This window comes from Mustela erminea, chromosome 12, assembly GCF_009829155.1.
Source record: "Mustela erminea isolate mMusErm1 chromosome 12, mMusErm1.Pri, whole genome shotgun sequence".
NCBI classification, from domain to species: domain Eukaryota; kingdom Metazoa; phylum Chordata; class Mammalia; order Carnivora; family Mustelidae; genus Mustela; species Mustela erminea.
Genome location: NC_045625.1, coordinates 48,956,996 through 48,975,807, shown reverse-complemented (window position 1 = coordinate 48,975,807; position 18,812 = coordinate 48,956,996). Strand labels below are relative to the sequence as shown.

Sequence of the window (18,812 nt, the reverse complement as noted above, 5' to 3'; positions counted from 1 at the left end):
AAAACATATCGACAGAATCTTAAAAAAAAGGCTTATGAGGTTCTTGTATGATTAAGAGCCTGAAACTTAGAACTTTGGACTTCTGGTATCTATTTGGCTCTCCAAAGTCCTCTTGGCCCTAGATCTTGGTTCTGTTCTGAACCTCTGGACACAGGACTTCCAGAAAAACAGAAGCTTATGAGATTACAACCATATACAAATACAGACTGCTAGAGAGTGGTTTATGATTCTCCTAAGATGACTTCACGAATGTTATTTTGGGATATTCACCTTAGAGTGGTCCTTTCCATAAAGATAATGTATGTGAACCTTACACGAAAATGTGCTTGAAATCCTTCTGGTCTTATGTCCTGGTAGGCTCATGTAGTGCCTGCCACTGTCTCTCTGTGTCTGCAATCCCGCTCGCCTGTGGGCTCAGACGGTGACCCATTCCTATGATCTTGTCAATTACTGCACTATCCCATGAGACAAGGGGAAAGCCGTCTGCCCCCGTTACTTGATGTAAAGAACTGGGGACAGAGAGACACATTTGTAACTCATGAAATGTTGGAACATTTAATGGGGTAGTAAGAAAACAAAAATATTTTAAAATATTTGCACAGAAACCAAAACTGTTTCTTCATAAACTCCAAGAATCAAACTGAAGGTTTTAGAAGGGAGTGGGGTGGGGAGATGGATGACCTGTTGGTGGGTAGGAATGAGGGCACGGACTTCAGGGAGCACTGGGTGTTACATGCAAACAATGAATCATACTGTATGGTGACTAACATAACATTTAAAAAAAAAAAAAAAAAAAGAACTGCCATTCAGTGAATAAGTAAAATTCTTGAACAAGTATTTTTGCCCCTGGACTTGTGAGGTTAAGGGTAAGAAGTGCAAAGAGCAGCTCACAGCACATCACAAAATATTGCATATTATTTTTGTAAAGATGGCTAGGAAAAAAAAACCTTTAAAGCAACTCTAGGACTTTAAGAATCTTAATATGAGGCCCCATGCTGATAAGATTCTCAAAAAGAATCAGTGACAGAAGGGTCATTGAATTCAAAAAGAATTCAATGACAGAAGGGTCTTCCAGTGATCCACATTTGCAAGAAACTGAACTGAAATGGTGTATGGTACTCTAGGCTCTGTTTGACTACAAATAAATAATAATCCTGAGCTGGGGCTGCTGAGAGCACATCTCGGCTGTGGCCTGAGCAGATATACCAATAAGGTGCTGAATGTCACGGACATCACAGGGCATCTGGGGGGCTTGTCTCCCAGAGCCCCAGTGAAGTGAGAGAGAGTTGGATTCATTTTCAGCACAGTTTATGATTATCCACCAGTGAAGCATGTGGTGTTACTTCCCAGGGCATTCCAATTCTTCCTCCTAAAGCACAACAGTATCTTGCCTGTCCTATTTATTTTCCGTGAGTGTGTATGACTTGTAGAGCGCAAACATGCCAAAACATATGCTTCCCGAGCCTGTCCTCCCCTCTCACCTTCGCTTAGCTTTCAAGGTCAGAGCTATTTGTAGCTATGCACTTAATTGGACTTAAAATAAAAGGCAGCCGAGAACAGCAGATTTGTAATGGTCTTTCAAAATAAGCATCGGGAGAGCAGCCTGGCCCCTCTGAACTTACATAAATAAACCAGCCTCTTATTCACGGCCACACAACTCCCTCCGCCGTGCCACCAGTCACTGTGCAGCTAAAGCAAGCTAGAAGCAAGAGAGAAGATGGTTCCTAAGCCCCTTGGAAACTGCTGGAGCTTTGAAACTGTTGTGTATTTTTGTACCACGATTGCATGGTATAAGCGTGATTGCTTGGAGAAGGTCTCTTTACTCTCAGAGCGAGCTCATTAATCAGGTTCATCCAATCACTGCTTATGGGAGACAATGATGGAGTAGATCATTACCATATTGTTATTATTTACTGTATGCTGCGCCATATACTTAAAAAATTCTGTTTAAGATAGAGGCAAATGTTCCTAGAGCCTGGAGTAGGAAGGTTTATACTGGGGGGAGAGGGGGTAAATGGACAGGACTGGCCCACAACCAAAATACAGAAAGCTAAGCGCCAAGGTCCAGATGGGAAAATGGGCAAGGCTCTCATCTGGAAGTGAAGGCCAGTGGCCCAGCTGCTTTCCTGACAAGGACTTCTGGGTAAGACGCAGGGAAGGGGATCTGATGACAAGAAACTCTCTTAGATAACAGAGAAGAATGAGGAGTAGGTAAGGAGGGGTAATGTCGCCAGCAGACCACAAATACCCAGGGACCAAAGTTCAAGTAAATTCACACGTTCCCACAATCTCCATAATCAGGAAGCCCTGGACCCCACAAAAACCTGAATCCTTTTCCAGTCCTTAACTTCAAGGGGATCAATCTTTTCTCAAGACCAGCTCATCTTAAGGTTGGACCCAAGGGACCCAAATCACTCATCTAGAGTATCTAGAAGTATGCCTAGAACAACTTGGAGACTCTAGGGTCCCCAGTCTAGGAGCTGCCTCCTCTATGGAGCGCATTTCTTAACAGCCCACACAATAGGAGAAAATATTTGCAAATCATATATATGGTAAGGGACTTGTATCCAGAATATATGAAGAACTCTTAAACTCAACAATAAGGCAAATAACCTGATTCTTAAAGGGGTAAAATATTTGAATAAACATTTCTCCAAGGAAGATATACAAATGGCCGATAAGCTCATGAAAAGATGTTCAACATCATCATCCTTCAAGGAAATCCAGATCAAAATCACGATAAGTACCATTTCACATCCACTGGGATGGGTATAATAAAAAAGACATAGTAACAAATGCTGGCAGAGAGAAACTGGAATATACATTGCTGGTAGGCATTCAAACTGCTGTGGTCACTTGGGAAAACAGTTTAGCAGTTCCTGAAAATATTAAACATAGAGTGAACATATGACCCATCGATTTCACTCCTAAGTTTAGACCAAAGAGAACTGAAAACATACATCCACACAAAACTTGTACACAAATATTCAAAGCAACATGATTCATGATGGCCCCCAACATGGAAAGAATCTCAGTGTTCATAAACTGAGGAATGGATAAGCAAAATGTGGTCCAGCTGTGTAGGGGAATATTTGGCCTTTAAAAGGCTACAGCATGGATTAACCTCAAAAACATTACGCTAAGTGAAAGAACTCAGACACAAAAGGCCACGTATCATGTGATTCCATTTCTATGGAATGTCCAGAACAGACAAATCTATAGATACAGAAAGTGGACTGTGGCTTCTAGGGCCTGTGGGGAGAGAGGAAAGGAAGAACCACTACTAATAGGCATAGAGTTTCCTTTTTGGGGTGATGAAAATGTTCTAAAATTAGATAGTGGTGCTGGTTTTACAATTCTGTGAATATACTAAGGACCACTGAATTGTACACTTAGGGTAAATCCTGTGGGAAATTATAATTCTATATAATAAATATATATAAATTATATAATAATTATATAATAAATTATATAATATATAATAATATATAATAAATATTTTTCTTTATAATAACAGAATATAGAATATAATATTCTGTAACATAATATAGAGTAGAATATTCTGGAGTGATTGGACTTTTAGAACGGGGTGCCCTTACCCATCCTGATACCCATACTTGCAACCTGAAGGGACTGGGGAATTTCTAATGACCTATTTCTTAAGATGGAAAATGGTTGTTTGCCCCCTGACTTTAGTACATAAGCCACTCACGTTATGATTTTTTTCCGGACCCAGACTTTTCATCACAAACCATTCCCAGCCTCTCAAAGGGTTGCCCTTTGCACTTTTACCTAGGAGCCTGGGAACAAACACTGCAAATGGGATTGGTTAGTCCCTGAGTCAAGGGCGGTGACTGAATCCAAGGCAGAAAACACAGATGCTGGCAAACCAACATAAGGAAGAGCCATGACCGGATGGAGACATGACAAGCTAAGATTAAATATTGATGGTGCACATAAGAAAAGAGTAAATGCATTTCCAGGGCAGTGACAGGAGGGCACAGGAGAATTTCACAGCTGAGTGAGGTTCAGTGTCATAGAGAGGGAAACTGCTTCTCTCTTCATCCTCTGCAAGAACAGAGGGAAAGCAGGTTCAAGTCCGGACACTGAGGATTGAGCTATTAGTTGGGGATTAGTTGGGGCAACTGTCCCTTCAGATGGCTGCGTGGGAGGCATGGCAGCAAAGTCCTGAAATGACAGGAGGAAAACGCCCTGGGGAGCCGCGGGTTGGGGGTAGAGACACGGGACTTAGGGACAGGGGCTGGTAGCACAGGGAAGGGACTGACAGGACAAGAGGTCAGGAGTAGGGCATCTTTGGGGAGGCAGGTGGGACCCCACTCTGCTGAGCACTTTTCCTGCGCAGCTGCAGCAAAATTCACAGCCTCTCTCTGAAGAAAATTCTATTATTTTTCTGCATTTATAGATAAGCCAAGGTAAGTCCAGAGAGGCTGAGTCTCTTGCCCAGGATTGTACAGCGAGGATGGTCTCACTCTCTCCCAGGCTTAAATAATAATTCCATCATGTAAAACCTTCACTGTTGTACTGAGTCTCCGAAAACAAAGTCCCAGGTTTCTGAAACACACCCACGCTCAGGGTCTACCACAGGCCTAAAATAATAGAAGTGGTTCGATGTGTATTTAATTGCTATCCGGAGGCCTGGGAAAACGAAACCAAGCCAGTCGACTCGAGAGGTGGGAGCAACAGATGAGCAGATTTAAGTGGGAGGACGAGGGCTGCTGAAGGCGAAACCTTTGTTCTACCGGCTGCCTGCTTGCTCAGTTCAACGCCCATCCAACAGCAAGAGACCCGCCTGCTCAGTTCAACGCCCATCCAACAGCAAGAGACCCGCCTGCTCAGTTCAACGCCCATCCAACAGCAAGAGACCCGCCTGCTCAGTTCAACGCCCATCCAACAGCAAGAGACCCGCTTGCTCAGTTCAACGCCCATCCAACAGCAAGAGACCCGCTTGCTCAGTTCAACGCCCATCCAACAGCAAGAGACCCGCTTGCTCAGTTCAACGCCCATCCAACAGCAAGAGACCCGCTTGCTCAGTTCAACGCCCATCCAACAGCAAGAGAGAAAGGGACTTACAGGCACCGGAAACTTGGCCCTGTCCAGGAAGGTCTGCGGACGGGTAAGGCAGCCCTCGTTACCCCTCCGAGGGAACTAAGCTGCTCCAGTAGGGTTCCTTAATTGGAAAAGCCCGTGGAAGGAGGCAACTTCGGGGCTTCATCACCTGATCACCTCTTCTATTGGCCAGTTCATAATGACAGGCATATACTTATTTCCCGTTAGTCAAAAAGCACAGGGGCACCTGGGTGGCTCAGTTGGCTGAGTATCTGTCTTGGGCTCAGGTTGTGCTCCCAGGGGACCCCACATTAGGCTTGCTTCTCCCTCTCCCTCTGCCCACACCTCACCAACTCCTTTGCGCTCTCTCTCTCAAATGGATAAATAACATCTTTTTTCAAAAATAATGGAGAAGCACAGAGTTATCAGAGCTGGTGGGGACCTAGGAGATATACTGGCCTTTTTATTGTCAAAGAGGAGAGATGTCTGTGGCCGAAGTGCCTGGACCAGGGTTAGACCACACTCTGTGGGAAAGAAAGGACATTACTCTCCAGGTTCCGGCCAGTGCAGATTCTGAGTGTATCCTTTAAAGCTGTAAGCATGTAGCGTGACATTACTATGGCCTCGTGCCCGGACCCTTTCCAAATCCACCAGTTTTTACCAGCATGAGAACCACGTCTGCATCATTTGGCTTACAAATCCAGCCTTTGAAAAAAAAAAAAAAAAAGGAAACCAACCTAATTGAAATGCAGCTTTGGTATTCTCGCCAAGGTTCTGCTTTCCTCTGATTTCATCTCCCTGTTTCATGCACATTTCTTTTCCACCCGATGACAAGCTCCCTGGGAAACAAGGATGAGTCGAGGCTCAGGGAGCATATCATGCTTTGATCTGCCCCTTCCTTCGCCTGCAATCAGTCTATGTCAAAGCCAGAGAGCAAGACATAGCTTGGCGGATGGTGACGTTTTAGGACGCTGTAGAAATCTGTGGGGGGAAGTGACCTAACTGAACGTGGACACAGTGAGTGTTGGGGGAGGAAGCCGAGATGACACGTGGATCTGACTAAATGCCTGAAACGGTCCCAATCATGAACATCAGCATGCCTTTGTGTACACATAAGGGTCCCCATAGATCCACGGTCTGAGACTCTAAACAGCCAATTATAAAGAGAAGTTTTTGAGGGTATGAGGCAAAGCCACCACCAGCCCAAAGGGCACTTTGGCTGAATGAAGAAGAGGCACCCCTTCCTCTGGGCAGCCACGGTTCCAAACCAAAGCACACAGCTTATCCAGCAGATTGATGTCTGACTTTCTGTCCCTATTTATCCCCTTGGTCAGAAAGATGCCCTTGTGCAGTGAACTAGTACAGAATTTCAGGGCAACCCTGCGAAGAGGAAGAGGAGAAAAAGGAAATTTCTTAACATGATATTATTTTTTAAAACTCAGGTGACAACTGATGGGTGGGTCAAGGAGTTAGAGGGTTGCAATTGGTTTTTTGATAACATGGGAAGTTTAAGCAATAAAAAGTGCATCACACTTAGATTTTATTTTTGTATGTGTATGTAAACATGATCCTATGTCTGTGTGCATGCACACATTGTGCAACATGACGGGTTAGAATGGAAATGGATTTCTACTGGAGGTCATGGTAAAAAATATCTGAAAGTCACTAACTGAACAGAGCCTAATACGAAATGTGAATCGAATTTGGGGGTTTGTGCTTGTCTTTATCGCCAGCTGTCCAGTGAGAAGCACCAGAAGAGCAGGCATTTAGGAGTCAGACCCAAGTTCAAATGCAGGTTAATACCACTCAATTGGTACCTCAGGCAATCCCTTATGTTTCCTGACTCTCAGGTTCCTGATATGCAGGTGGAGATGATCTCTATTGGAGGGTTGCTGGAGTAAGGACCTGGTATGAAGCACATGACCAGTTTTGAGACCTCTCTTTTCTCTCGACTGTGGAGAGACAAGCATCCCAGGGATGCACATGGAGCTGCCAAGGTGAGTCTTCCCAGCTAAAAGCCACAAATGCTGAGCAGGTCTAGAATCTCGCTGTAAACTTTAAATGACTTTCTCCCAAGCGATTTGTTCTCTTGTCTGGAACCAATACCTCCCACCCACCGTATGCCCAAGGCAAGATTATTGCTTGGCAAAGCCAGGAAGTCATTTGCGTGAAAAAAGCACAGGTAAGCCAATTCAGAAACAGAGTTTGGTGGCATGGGTATGGTTAGGGTCTGGCCTTCTGTTTTAAGTAAATGTATTAGGTTATTAGTACTCCACATAGGATACACTAGAGCTTCCAAGGACAGAAATGCAAGCTGGAAGCAACGTTTTAGGTCATCCGGGTCAAGTCTCCCATTTTCCAGATGAGAAAACAGGGGTCTTCGGTGGAACAGGCTCCCCCGAAGGTCACATGGCCAGTCCCTGAGAACCTCATCTCCCAACTCCTGAGTCATAAGGCCTTCTTCAAAATAATTCATCCTTTAAAACAAAAAACACATAAATCTCCTGGCTTCATATGAGTGTGGAAATCATAGACAGGGATGAAAGCTAATGTTTGTGATTCTCAACATACACTTGTAAGAGATCTTCGAATCATCACAAAAACTCTAAAAATGACACAAAGGATATACAGCAAACTGGCAACCTATTAAAAATTAATTCTCAATAAACGTATTTTTCCATACGCAACATCTCAAAGAAATGCAAATTTAAAACAACGAAATGCTATTTTCACTGTGAAAACATAAATACATTAAAAATGATAATAGTCAACACTACCAAGTATGTTGCAATGTAGCAGAACCTTTAAAATGCTCATAAACTCTGATCCAGAATTTCTGTTTTTCTGTAATCAGAATGTGTGTGTATGTAAGGCTCTTTGTTGTACCACTTTTTATAGTAGTGATATATTTGCAACATTTTATAATATGAAAAGGACTTTCTTTTTTACAATAATACTAAACAAGGAATTACATTTAATGATATGAGGAAATACTCATAAATAGTCAAGTTAAACAACAAAAAAAATTAAATGTGGGGACTTGGGTGGTTCAGTTAGTTAAGCATCTGCCTCCAGCTCAGTTCACAATTCCTGGGATTGAGCCCTGACTTGGGCTCCCCAGTCAGTGGGGAGTCTGTTTCTCCCTCTGCCCTTCCCCATGCTTGTGCATGTTCTCTCTCTCGCATTCTCAAATAAATGAAATCTTAAAAAACTGAAATGTTAAAAACTCAGGTTTAAAGTTATGCAAGTCCAATATGATTCCAATTTATCTAAATACTTAGATACATAGGTGAATATACGTGTGTGTATGTGCATGTGGGAAAAGTCTGGAAGAATACATGCAAACATGTAGAATTATTTTTGGATGGTACAGTGGAGAGATTATGGGTTATTTTTAATCTCTTTTATATATTTTGATGTGTTTTTAAAATCCTGTACAATGAATATATTACTTTCGTATCTGGTAAAAATATTATTTAAAAGGCAAATTTGGGGCGCCTGGGTGGCTCAGTGGATTAAGCCGCTGCCTTCGGCTCAGGTCATGATCTCAGTGTCCTGGGATCGAGCCCCGCGTCGGGCTCTCTGCTCAGCAGGGAGCCTGCTTCCCCCTCTGTCTCTGCCTGCCTCTCTGCCTACTTGTGATCTCTCTCTCTGTCAAGTAAAATGAATAAAATCTTCAAAAAAAAAAAAGGCAAATTTAAATGATCTCAGGGTCCTGGGATCAAGCCCTACATCAGGATCTCTGCTAAGCAGGGAGCCTGCTTCCCCCTCTCTCTCTGCCTGCCTCTCTGCCTACTTGTGATGACTCTCTTACTCTCTGTCAAATAAATAAATAAAACCTTAAAAAAAAAAAAGGCAAATTTAAAGTGGTCCCAAATAACCTGGTTAGAATTGCCTGTTAGATTTGACTCCAAATTCGCCATTGGTAGGATTTTTGTTGATGAGAAGCTTTATTGTGGTGGTTAGCTGCATGAAACACTCTGAGAGTACTCAGTTAAAATTTCATATCAGTATCTCTTGTTATATGCATTATCTTCTGAAAACCCACAGTCTGAAACATGTATTTGGAAAAACAATTCTCAGTAGATCATACCCCAAAATGTTGGATACAATGTTTTTTAAGTTATCTAACTATGTTAGTGAGGAGTCAGGGGTTTCTTAGAATCAACACCACCAAGTAAGCACAAATCCTTTAAAAATTTCTATCACTGGCTCACTCACATGGGTTTGGAGTCTGAGTTCACACTGCATGGGTAGAAAAAGTCAAACATCTAGGTTAGAATGATGCCAGGCTGGTTGTGTTACCAGTCACCTGCTGAAGAACAAATATATTCCTATTCAGAAGAACACACTTAAAACCCAGGCTTCAATGACTTCCCATGAGTAAAGTTCCAACGGATAGGAATTCAGTTTTTTGTTTTTTAAATCACTACATATGTAAGAAAGCAACACTACATGATGGAGAATCAGCAAAATAGCAACACTAGATCTGCAAGAACATTGTCACTAAGAATACTGATTATGAAATATAAATGAATTTAACATTTCTAAAGAAATAAAAGAAGTCAACACATGATTAAGGAATAAGAAAAAATGAAAGTCAACCCGACAACTACGAAAGAGCCACAAAAAAACTTCTAGAAATGAAAAATATAATAATGTTAGAAACTTAATGGATGAGCTCTAGAGCAGAGTAGACAAAATTAAAGAGAAAATTAGAAACTAGGAGGTCGACGTAAAGAAAGGAGCAGAATGAGGGACAGAGACAGAAAAAAAGGAGCAGTTACAAGATGTGGTAGATGGGTTGAGATGGGATATCTGTTTAATCGGAATTCTACAAGACTGTAGGAAGAATGAGGTAGAGCTGAAACTGGTAGAATGCACTAATCTCCAAATTCAGGAAGTCTAGTGAATCACAAGTTGGGGATAAATAAATGAGAAAACAATACCTGACATGGCATAACAAAAACAGTAACCACCAGAAACAAGGAGAAAAACCTTAAATATAGTCAAAGAGAAAAGACAGATTTCTTGCAAAGGACCAACATTTACACTGACAGCGTTTTTGTTTTTTTTTTTCCCAACCTCAAAAATTGAAGCCAGAGACAGTGGAATATAACTTTCCAAGTCAAATGAGAAAGTAATTTTCTACCCACACTGTCTTTCAGGATTAAAAGCGAAATTCATCTCTAAGCAAATACAAACAGGAGCACCTACTAAGAATAGATTCTTGCTAAAGGAACTTATGAAAAATGTAAGTCAGTAGAAGAAAAAAGGTCTAAAATGGAGAAAAGAGTGAGGAGGGGGAAAGCTGGTAAAAATGGCTAAATCTAAAATCACCGATGGTATGATGACAACGTCTAGTTTGTAGGGTTAAAAAAGTGAAGTTATACATCAATAAAGCTGTTATAAAACATGAAGACAGAACTTAAATCATGGACTTTGGGTCATATACAGCAGGGAGCAGTGATAGGGTTAAAATGTCCTAAGGTGCTTGGGTTATTTGACAGGGGTGTAATTAACCTATACTATGTTAACTATACATATTAAAATTTATAGGATAGCACTAAAAGAATAGAAATAGAGTGTATAAAGCCCACACTACTAAAGGAAAAAGAAATGTAAAGAAAATTCAATGCCCCTCTTTCTCCAAAAAAAAAAAAAAAGGAAGAAAAAATTAGAAAGAAACAGAAAGATCAGAATGAATAGAAAGTAAAAAGTAGCATAATAGAAAGAATCCAAATGTAACAATAATGTAAATAAACAAAACTTTCCAGTTAAAAGATAATGATTGTCAACCTGAATTAAGCAAAATGTAGTTATATTCTGCCTACTTGGGAGTTATTTAAAACAAAAGAAGTTTGAAAATAAAAGAATGAGAAAATGAAACCATCTACACTGAAGATGTACTTGCCTCCCCAACAGCCAAAGAAGAGTTCAACATAGGAATCCCATTCCTTATTAAAGTTAAAACACAAATGTTCTGGTTCTGCCAGAAAGAGACAGGCAGAGAGAAGAGTAAAGAAAAGGGAAGTGAGTAATGGGGGGTGGGGAGATGGACAAAGCCGGAAGGGCAGAAGGGAGGGAAATGGTGGTGAATCCTCGCTCTCAAGAGTGCCAGGATTCACAAAGTTTAGGTCTTCTCTTACTGGAGAAATCAGGGAAGCAAGGATGAAAAGCCAAATATAATCTGACTTCTGTGTATGAAAATCTGCTGGGCTTTCTGGGTCTGTTGAAATGCCCGTTCACTCTCTGAATCACATGCAGTAACCAAAGCGTTTGCTTTTAGTGTAAGTAGAAGGAAAGGAAGCAAGGAGAAGAGTGCCATGCTGTAGTCCTAGATAAATATACTACATTCTCAGACATCTAGTCAGTTAAGATTTTTCTAAAAGATTTTATTTATTTATTTGAGAGAGAGACAGTGGGAGAGAGCATGAGAGGGGAGAAGGTCAGAGGGAGAAGCAGACTCCCCACAGAGCTGGGAGCCTGATGTGGGACTCGATCCCAGGACTCCGGGATCATGACCTGAGCCCAAGGCAGTTGCTTAACTAACTGAGCCACCCAGACGCTCCCAGGTAAGAATTTTAATGCCTAAATTTTCTTTCTTGTGACAAGGACAGAGATTTCCAAATCTGCTAAGTAATACTATACATTTATTTATTATAAAGATAATCTTACCTTACCTTCCTTGAAGTTTGTACATGAAGTTCCTAATTCATTTACTAGGAAAGGAAACAAAAGGTTGAGTATCTAGAATCTGCCATACCATAAGCAACCTTGGACCTACACACTTGAATTGATAAGATTATTTGTGGTGTAGCACCTTATAAGAGTGACTCCATTTTGTGAGGAATATTTATAGTATTGTTCCAGTTTTGTTTTTCTCATGAACATTAATAACAATCTGAACCACAAAAACTCTATTTACAAACAACTTTTCAGGAATATACAAACTGAATAAAGCAAAGCACACCTAAACTACTAACTAGCCTACCCTTCCACGATCCAGCTTTAAGCGCCTTTATTTAGACTGTCCCCTTCATTAGAACTGGGCTGACTTGCTGTCAGATTATAATGCCAAATCTCAGAAGAAGTTAAATACCATGGACAGCTGCTTTCTAGGCCAATGACGGCCTAGCACAGCAACAGATCAAGGGACCAGAAGCACCGTAAAATGCTCTGGATGTCCTGAGATTCTGCAGCTTCACATCCTGCGGGATTCCGAGTTATTCCTGACCAATTTGGAGAGGTTTTTAGAAGAGAGGCCCAATCATTTATAAATAAGAATACCTTAAAACAAAAATCTCTGCTCAGCATTGGTATTTCTCAACCCCAGTTCACGGCTTACTTATTTCAAGCAAAAGTCTACACAATAAAATTTCAGGACAATAAATGCATTTGGAGGTTTCCTTAGAGTTTATAATACCTGGCCTGCATGTATTCACTCTATGTGAATGAGGGCTTATAAATATCATACTGTGACAAACAGTCTCTGCCCCAAAGGGAGACAATGACCTGCTTAACTCAGTGATTCACTGGCATGAATTCCAGTTTTTTAAAAAATGTGAAATTCTTGAATTTAAAAGAATGTATTTTAGTGGTGCCTGGGAGGCTCAGTCGGTTGAGCGTCGGACTCTTGTTTTCAGCTTAGGTCATGGTCTCAGGGTCGTGGGATGGAGCCCCACAGCAGGCTCCGTGCTCAGCAGGGAGTCTGCTTGAGATTCTCTCTTTCCCTCTCCTCGGCCCCTCCCCCCACTCACATTCACGTTCTCTCTCTCTCAACTAAATAAATAAATCTTAAAAAAATAATTTATCTTGACTCACTTTTAAGAACAGATTATAAAAGGAAAAGAACTAACATTTATTGAACAACCCACGTGTGCCAAGGACTATGTTAGGTGCTTAGCATTCATTTCTTCATTTAATAATTTTCCTAGCTCCATGAAGTAGGCAGTATTCTTTTCTTTCTTTCTTTCTTTCTTTCTTTTTTTTTTTTTTTTTGGCATTATTACTTTCATGTCCAAATTAGGGAACTGAGGCTCAAAGAGTTTATATAACTTCTGAGATCACCTGGCTGATTAGAGACTGAGGTCAAAACCCCTTTTTACCGTGAGTCAGTGTCCCAGATCTATTTACCCTGTCATGACCCCACACAACTTTTCAAAAAGGATATTCTTATCACTAAAAGAAATAATAGTAATAACAAATAAAAACCACACACAGGGTGTAAAAATTAAATGAGATGAGAAACTATTACTGTAACTATGAAGAAATATGCCAGTTCCTAATTGCCCCATGACATAGATCCTCAATAATGGAACCAAATTAGAGTTTTCAACTTGCCTCTGAAGCAAATAGTTTCCAAAACAGTTCACTGCCAAGAGCGCAGCAGAGCTGATGATTTTTTAGCAAGAACCGCTGATGATATATGTAAGATCATCTAAAATATGTTTCCTCTAGTTTCCCAAACTCTCATGCTCCATAGTTGTACAAAGACAACCACAAAAAACATGCTATTTTGCTTCCTAAATTCTTCTACAGCTCATTCCTCTCCATGAAGACTTCACTGAGAGCTGCATTTGGGTTAGGGTCTCTTAGCTGTATGGTTTGATGATATCAGAAGCACTGGCTTCTGTAGGGTGGTGGGATATGTCTTCAGAAATCAACTCTACAGATTAGAGAACTAGATGGCTACACTCAAAGACTCATCCCTCTTTGGGACAGCTTATGTTCAGTGTTTGGGCAGCAAAACCTCCATGAGATTCTGAAATCAAGCATATGATAAAGACTAACAGCTGAAGCAAATTTTTTTTTTTCTAACGACACTTCAAAATGAAATTGGCAAGGTGAAATTTCCTAAAGGAAATTTCCTATCATTATGCACTGTTCCCCCTAAGAAATGTATTCTAGCATTTTTGAGGAACACCAAACAAGACATAGCTATGTTTTAAAAAATTCTATTCTCATGATAATTTATAGTTCAATGTAGTTAATGAATGCCAAAAGAAATAATAACAATTAAAAGGAATAAATTAAAGCTACTTAGTGCTAATAAGGTAAATACTACAGTCAACATAGTTTGGAGGAAAAATTAAAAAACAGGAGAAATAGACATGAATCCAATCTACTTCCTTTTTAAACTAGGTAAACCCAGAATTTCTAAATTTAAAAACTGTACAATATTAAGCATAGCACTGAATTATGGATTTGCATAACAACTGCTAAGGATTGTCAGCCTAAGCTGCTGACTTTCAAGTACAAAAATGACATAAGAGTCACCTACTGTATAGGTAAAGATCCTGCCAGAGCTCCTTTAATGCATGGTTTATAATTGATTAAATATTTCTTGTAAACTGTATTTAAAAACTTATTTCCAACGTGCAGAACCAGCTCCTCCTCAAATCAGAATATAAAATCCCCCTGCATTCTAAATATACCTTTGGATTGCTCTGTAAATTCCTTTATCAATTATCTAAATATACCTTTGGATTGCTCTGTAAATTCCTTTATAACTGTTGTCAGTATAACCTTCAGCAGAACCTGTGATTTACTGAAGTTCCACTGTTGTGAAACAAAACAAAAATATACTGAGCTCTCGAAAATACTTTTTACCCTTGATGTGTATTTGTAAGACGACAAATTGTTTCCTTTACTCTAAACAAATATGCCCTTCCCTTGGCAATTATTAAGTACTCTAATTGAAATAAACACAAAGATTATTAATGTGAACTTCTCAAACTAGCAATCAGGCTTGAGGGATCATCCATTTGGCTACAAAATTAGAGCAGGAAGAGGGGTCCAATGATGCCCGTAAGGATATATATTCGGTTCTAACATCTGAATGCTTACTTTCCATGTCTATTGCTAAATAACTTTTTTTTTTTTTTTTTGCTACAGTTTCTAACAACCAACCATTGGCTGAGTGAAATGTCAGAAAAAATATAGTAGAAAACATTTTTCTTTTACACATAATAAATAGTATTATTGGCATTTTCGTTTTTTGGGTTTTTTGTTTGTTTGTTTTTGTTTTTTGCTTCCATGTCATGCTTGCTACAAAAATGATGAGTGGTCATCCAATCTGAACATAAAGGAATTATGCTAAGTTAATATCTTTTTTTTTTTTGATAAAATATCTCACCCTCCACTCAACATCTGTTTTTTGCATACATGAGATTTCCCCCAGATGCTCGTATGAAAAAGCTGCATATGTATTTTGGTTTTCTGTTTAAAATCACATTCAGAGACAACATTCCAATGTTAGGATATAAATCAGAACTTCCTTATATACTTAACCCAAGATTTTTTGGTTTTGTTTATCCATTATTTTTAAAAATTGGTTTACCTTTTTGCAGAGCAATTCATTCACAGCCCTATACCAATGTGCTCACCATCTAAAGTGGAAGGATGGCCACTCTTATCATGAAACTCCCTCAAATTCTACTGTAAAATTATTTTGCATCATATTTATCACGGCATGCAAAGTGGGCCATCAAGCCATAGAGGCAGACAGCAGGGCTTGGCAATGACTCCCTCTCATGGATTTCCATCAGCTCCTGGTCAAGCGGTCTGAAGATCATTGCGTGGATTAAGAAAAATGGCTGTGACCATTTCCAATGACCAGTCCTTTTGGGACCTGCTGCTCACTTAAAGGTACAGCTCTGATGACACAAGCAAACTTTCTTCCTTAAATGTCTTTAAAAAGAGGGTTCTTGATCATTGTCACACACCTACTTTAAAAAAAAAAAACCTGCAACTTGCTGAGTTACACACACACACACACACACACACACACACACACACACTCCTGTGAAAATTAAATTGCTGACAAAATCATTATGCCTACTTCCAGAAGCAAATAACTGTTGAGTCCACTCTGGGATACTTACGTAACCTGTACTCATCAATGCTTGACTCGGAAGCCAGGAGCTTGGGAATTCAGGAGACATCCACCAGAATATCCCCAAATTATGTTTCCCACTGCCCCGTCAGTCTGGCTATCACAGAACTGCAGAAAGCAATGTGCTACCCACGTTAGCCCCAAACCCCATCCCATTAAGAAAGTGGTAGATCCCAAATACATAATCATTCAGAACATTAAATAAACAATGACCACCACCAACCTTCGCTTGGGCCTCTGGAGCTGTCACCTTGACGACTTTATTGCGGTTTATCATTTGCTTCACCCATCTTTCTACTTGGACGTTGAATTTCATGAAAACCACATAGCCAAAGTAAGCTGTCAAAAGAAGCAAGCTTTCCCACCACATGATAACATTATCCAGGAAAAATATGATCAGCATGATCAAGTCAACGATGTAGAAGGACACATCCCGAAAGAGCGGCCACCATGTCAGGTTTAAGATTTCTCTAGAAAACAGAGCACACATGCCAATCACAAAGAGGATATTGAACACCGCTGAGCCCACGATTGTGCCTATGCCAACATTGCTGTGAGCAATAAATACCCCTATGAGAGATGTGAAAAGTTCAGGGGCAGAGCCCCCTGCGGCCATAAAGGTGGCTCCGGCCACATCATCAGATATGCCCAATTTCTCAGTGATGACAGTCAAAGAGGGAACAAAGAACTCATCACAGACAATGGCTAAGGCTATGAACATGTAGATCATTCCAATGACATGCAGAATGATGGCGCCTCTTCTTCGTTCCTCGAGGGAAAAGATGTCTCTTGGGTAGTCTCCTTGGGCATGATCTGTAGCATTCTCAGATGTGTCTTCCTGAGAAAGAGGGGGCTGTGGAGTATAATCCAGGATCTCATCATTTAAATCTAAGAGAGTTCTCTGACGGTAACCGTGTATGGCGCTAGAGCCACTTGCCCCCACCGCCTCTTCTGTGCTCCGGGTCTCCGTCTCAGAAAAGGCACTGATTGAAAATGAGACAGTGCTAATGGCGACTAGGCCCATGAGAAGGCCCAAGATTCTAATTAACTTCAGTTTTTTCCTGACATTATAATGTCTCCTGCAGCCAGAGAGTGACTTCTCCAAACACCATTTCTCCAGGAAAGGGATGGCAGTGCTTTGGTGCAGTTCCATCGTTGGTCTTCTGGTGGATGTGGTGGTCTTCCGATGGTAGACTCAACCAGATGGCTCTCTCATACTTCTCTTCACTTTATAGTCAACAGTGCTTGTGGGGCCCTTCCACAATCAGGGGTTCTTATGTTTCATGGGAAATATTTTCGACATTTATGCTTAAAGAAAAATTAAAACAACGATAAGTAAATGACAAAATCATAAGTCTTTTCCACAAAAAGAATTTCGCGGGTATGATAAAGTCCCATCCTGGGTTTGACCTTGGGTAAGTTAGTTCACTTCACTGTGCCTCTGTTTCCCCATCCCAGAAATAAGAACAATTATAGCATCTGCCACCAAGGACTGCTTTGAAGAGGAAACATTTAGAATAAGATGTGGCACCTAGTAAGCACTTATAGCAATCATGTATTTATATACTCAAACATATTGGTAAGCCCCATGTCCATTAGACTATGTAGAAGTGTGTGTTAAATATATATAAAAAAAAAAAAACTTGCAGATGAAAATCTATCAGTTTATCCCACCTTTAATCATGTAACAAATAACTGCCCAGTGATAAAAGATACCACTTCTTTTAGAACTACCTAAGTACTTGACAACCAATAATTACTCATTGCGTTTTCTTTCAACCCAATTATATAATTCCAGTTAAAGGCACAATTTTCTGATTTAAACTGTCATTTGAAAGCACTGAGTGCCGGAGGAGTCAGCACTCTTTTTCTATACACATAAAGATCTCAGCGTCTTATTTTTCATGAAAAGCTTCTCCTATGTCTGATGCAGGAAAATAGTCCTTTAAAAAATTTAAGTTTACAAAAGAATGTTCTGGTGACATGGACCGTCTTCCCTAAACATCCAGATATTGTTTTCAGCTAAAGCTTGTTTTTAAAAACAACCTTTAGTCATATGTAAATTAGACAGCATAGTAAATCAAACAACTCCTAACAAGTAGGTTATTTCTGGAGACTCAATGTGTATTTCGTAGACAATAAGCAAGCTGCAGCAACACCTCTGTCCACAACATCTGACAAAAAGAGCCCCGACACCGACTCTTCTAGTAGGCTAGAATTTCAAGCAGTTTTCATTCTCTATCCCACAGAGATAGGTAAAACTAGATATCTAGACACGACAGTGGATATTCTGAAGGCTCCTATTTAAATTTTTCTTTAAAAACACGGTTGTTGTTTTTTACATTAACGATTTCATTTTAGAGGCTCGCAGAGATCATCTCAGGTGTAAAATAAGCTAATTAAACACACGCCAGTTAAACACCGAGATTAGCTGGAGCTCAGGTTTGCAGAGCAGAGCAAGAACACAAGTCAAACCAGGCTAAGATGCTGCTACCCATCAGAGATTCTCGGCTGGCTGCAGATGTCGACGCTTAGCACCAAAGATTAAGCGACTCACAGCGCTCCGGGGATTGTCACAATGCCTGGCCAGGGCTACAGGCAGGGACAGATTCAACTCCCAGGGCGCAGGTCAGCTCCATCGAGCCTGCTCCCCATGCAAACCCGCCGCTTCGCTCCAGGGGAGCTGCCCCTGCTGGAGAAGTGCACCCCCAGACTCGCCCCAACTTTGCTTTGTGAGGTCCCAAACTTTCCCCGGTGGGTTAATAGGAAAATAAAACTAAAGGACAGACGCCCCACTAGCAAGCGAAGACGCAGCTTGGGAAGGCGCTTGGCCCGCACCTCCCTGAAT

The 18,812-nt window shown here is 40.7% G+C and overlaps 1 protein-coding gene across 2 annotated transcripts in view; it reads right to left on the bottom strand.

Moving 5' to 3' along the window:
- Window positions 1-18,812, bottom strand: part of SLC24A2 (solute carrier family 24 member 2) — a 248,718-nt gene that overhangs the window by 229,473 nt on the left and 433 nt on the right. For both annotated transcript variants that reach the window (XM_032308954.1, XM_032308955.1), the window contains exon 2: window positions 16,188-17,272. In XM_032308954.1, the coding sequence (XP_032164845.1) occupies window positions 16,188-17,117 (930 nt within the window). In that variant the 5' untranslated portion in view covers window positions 17,118-17,272. The remainder of the gene's footprint in view (window positions 1-16,187; window positions 17,273-18,812) is intronic.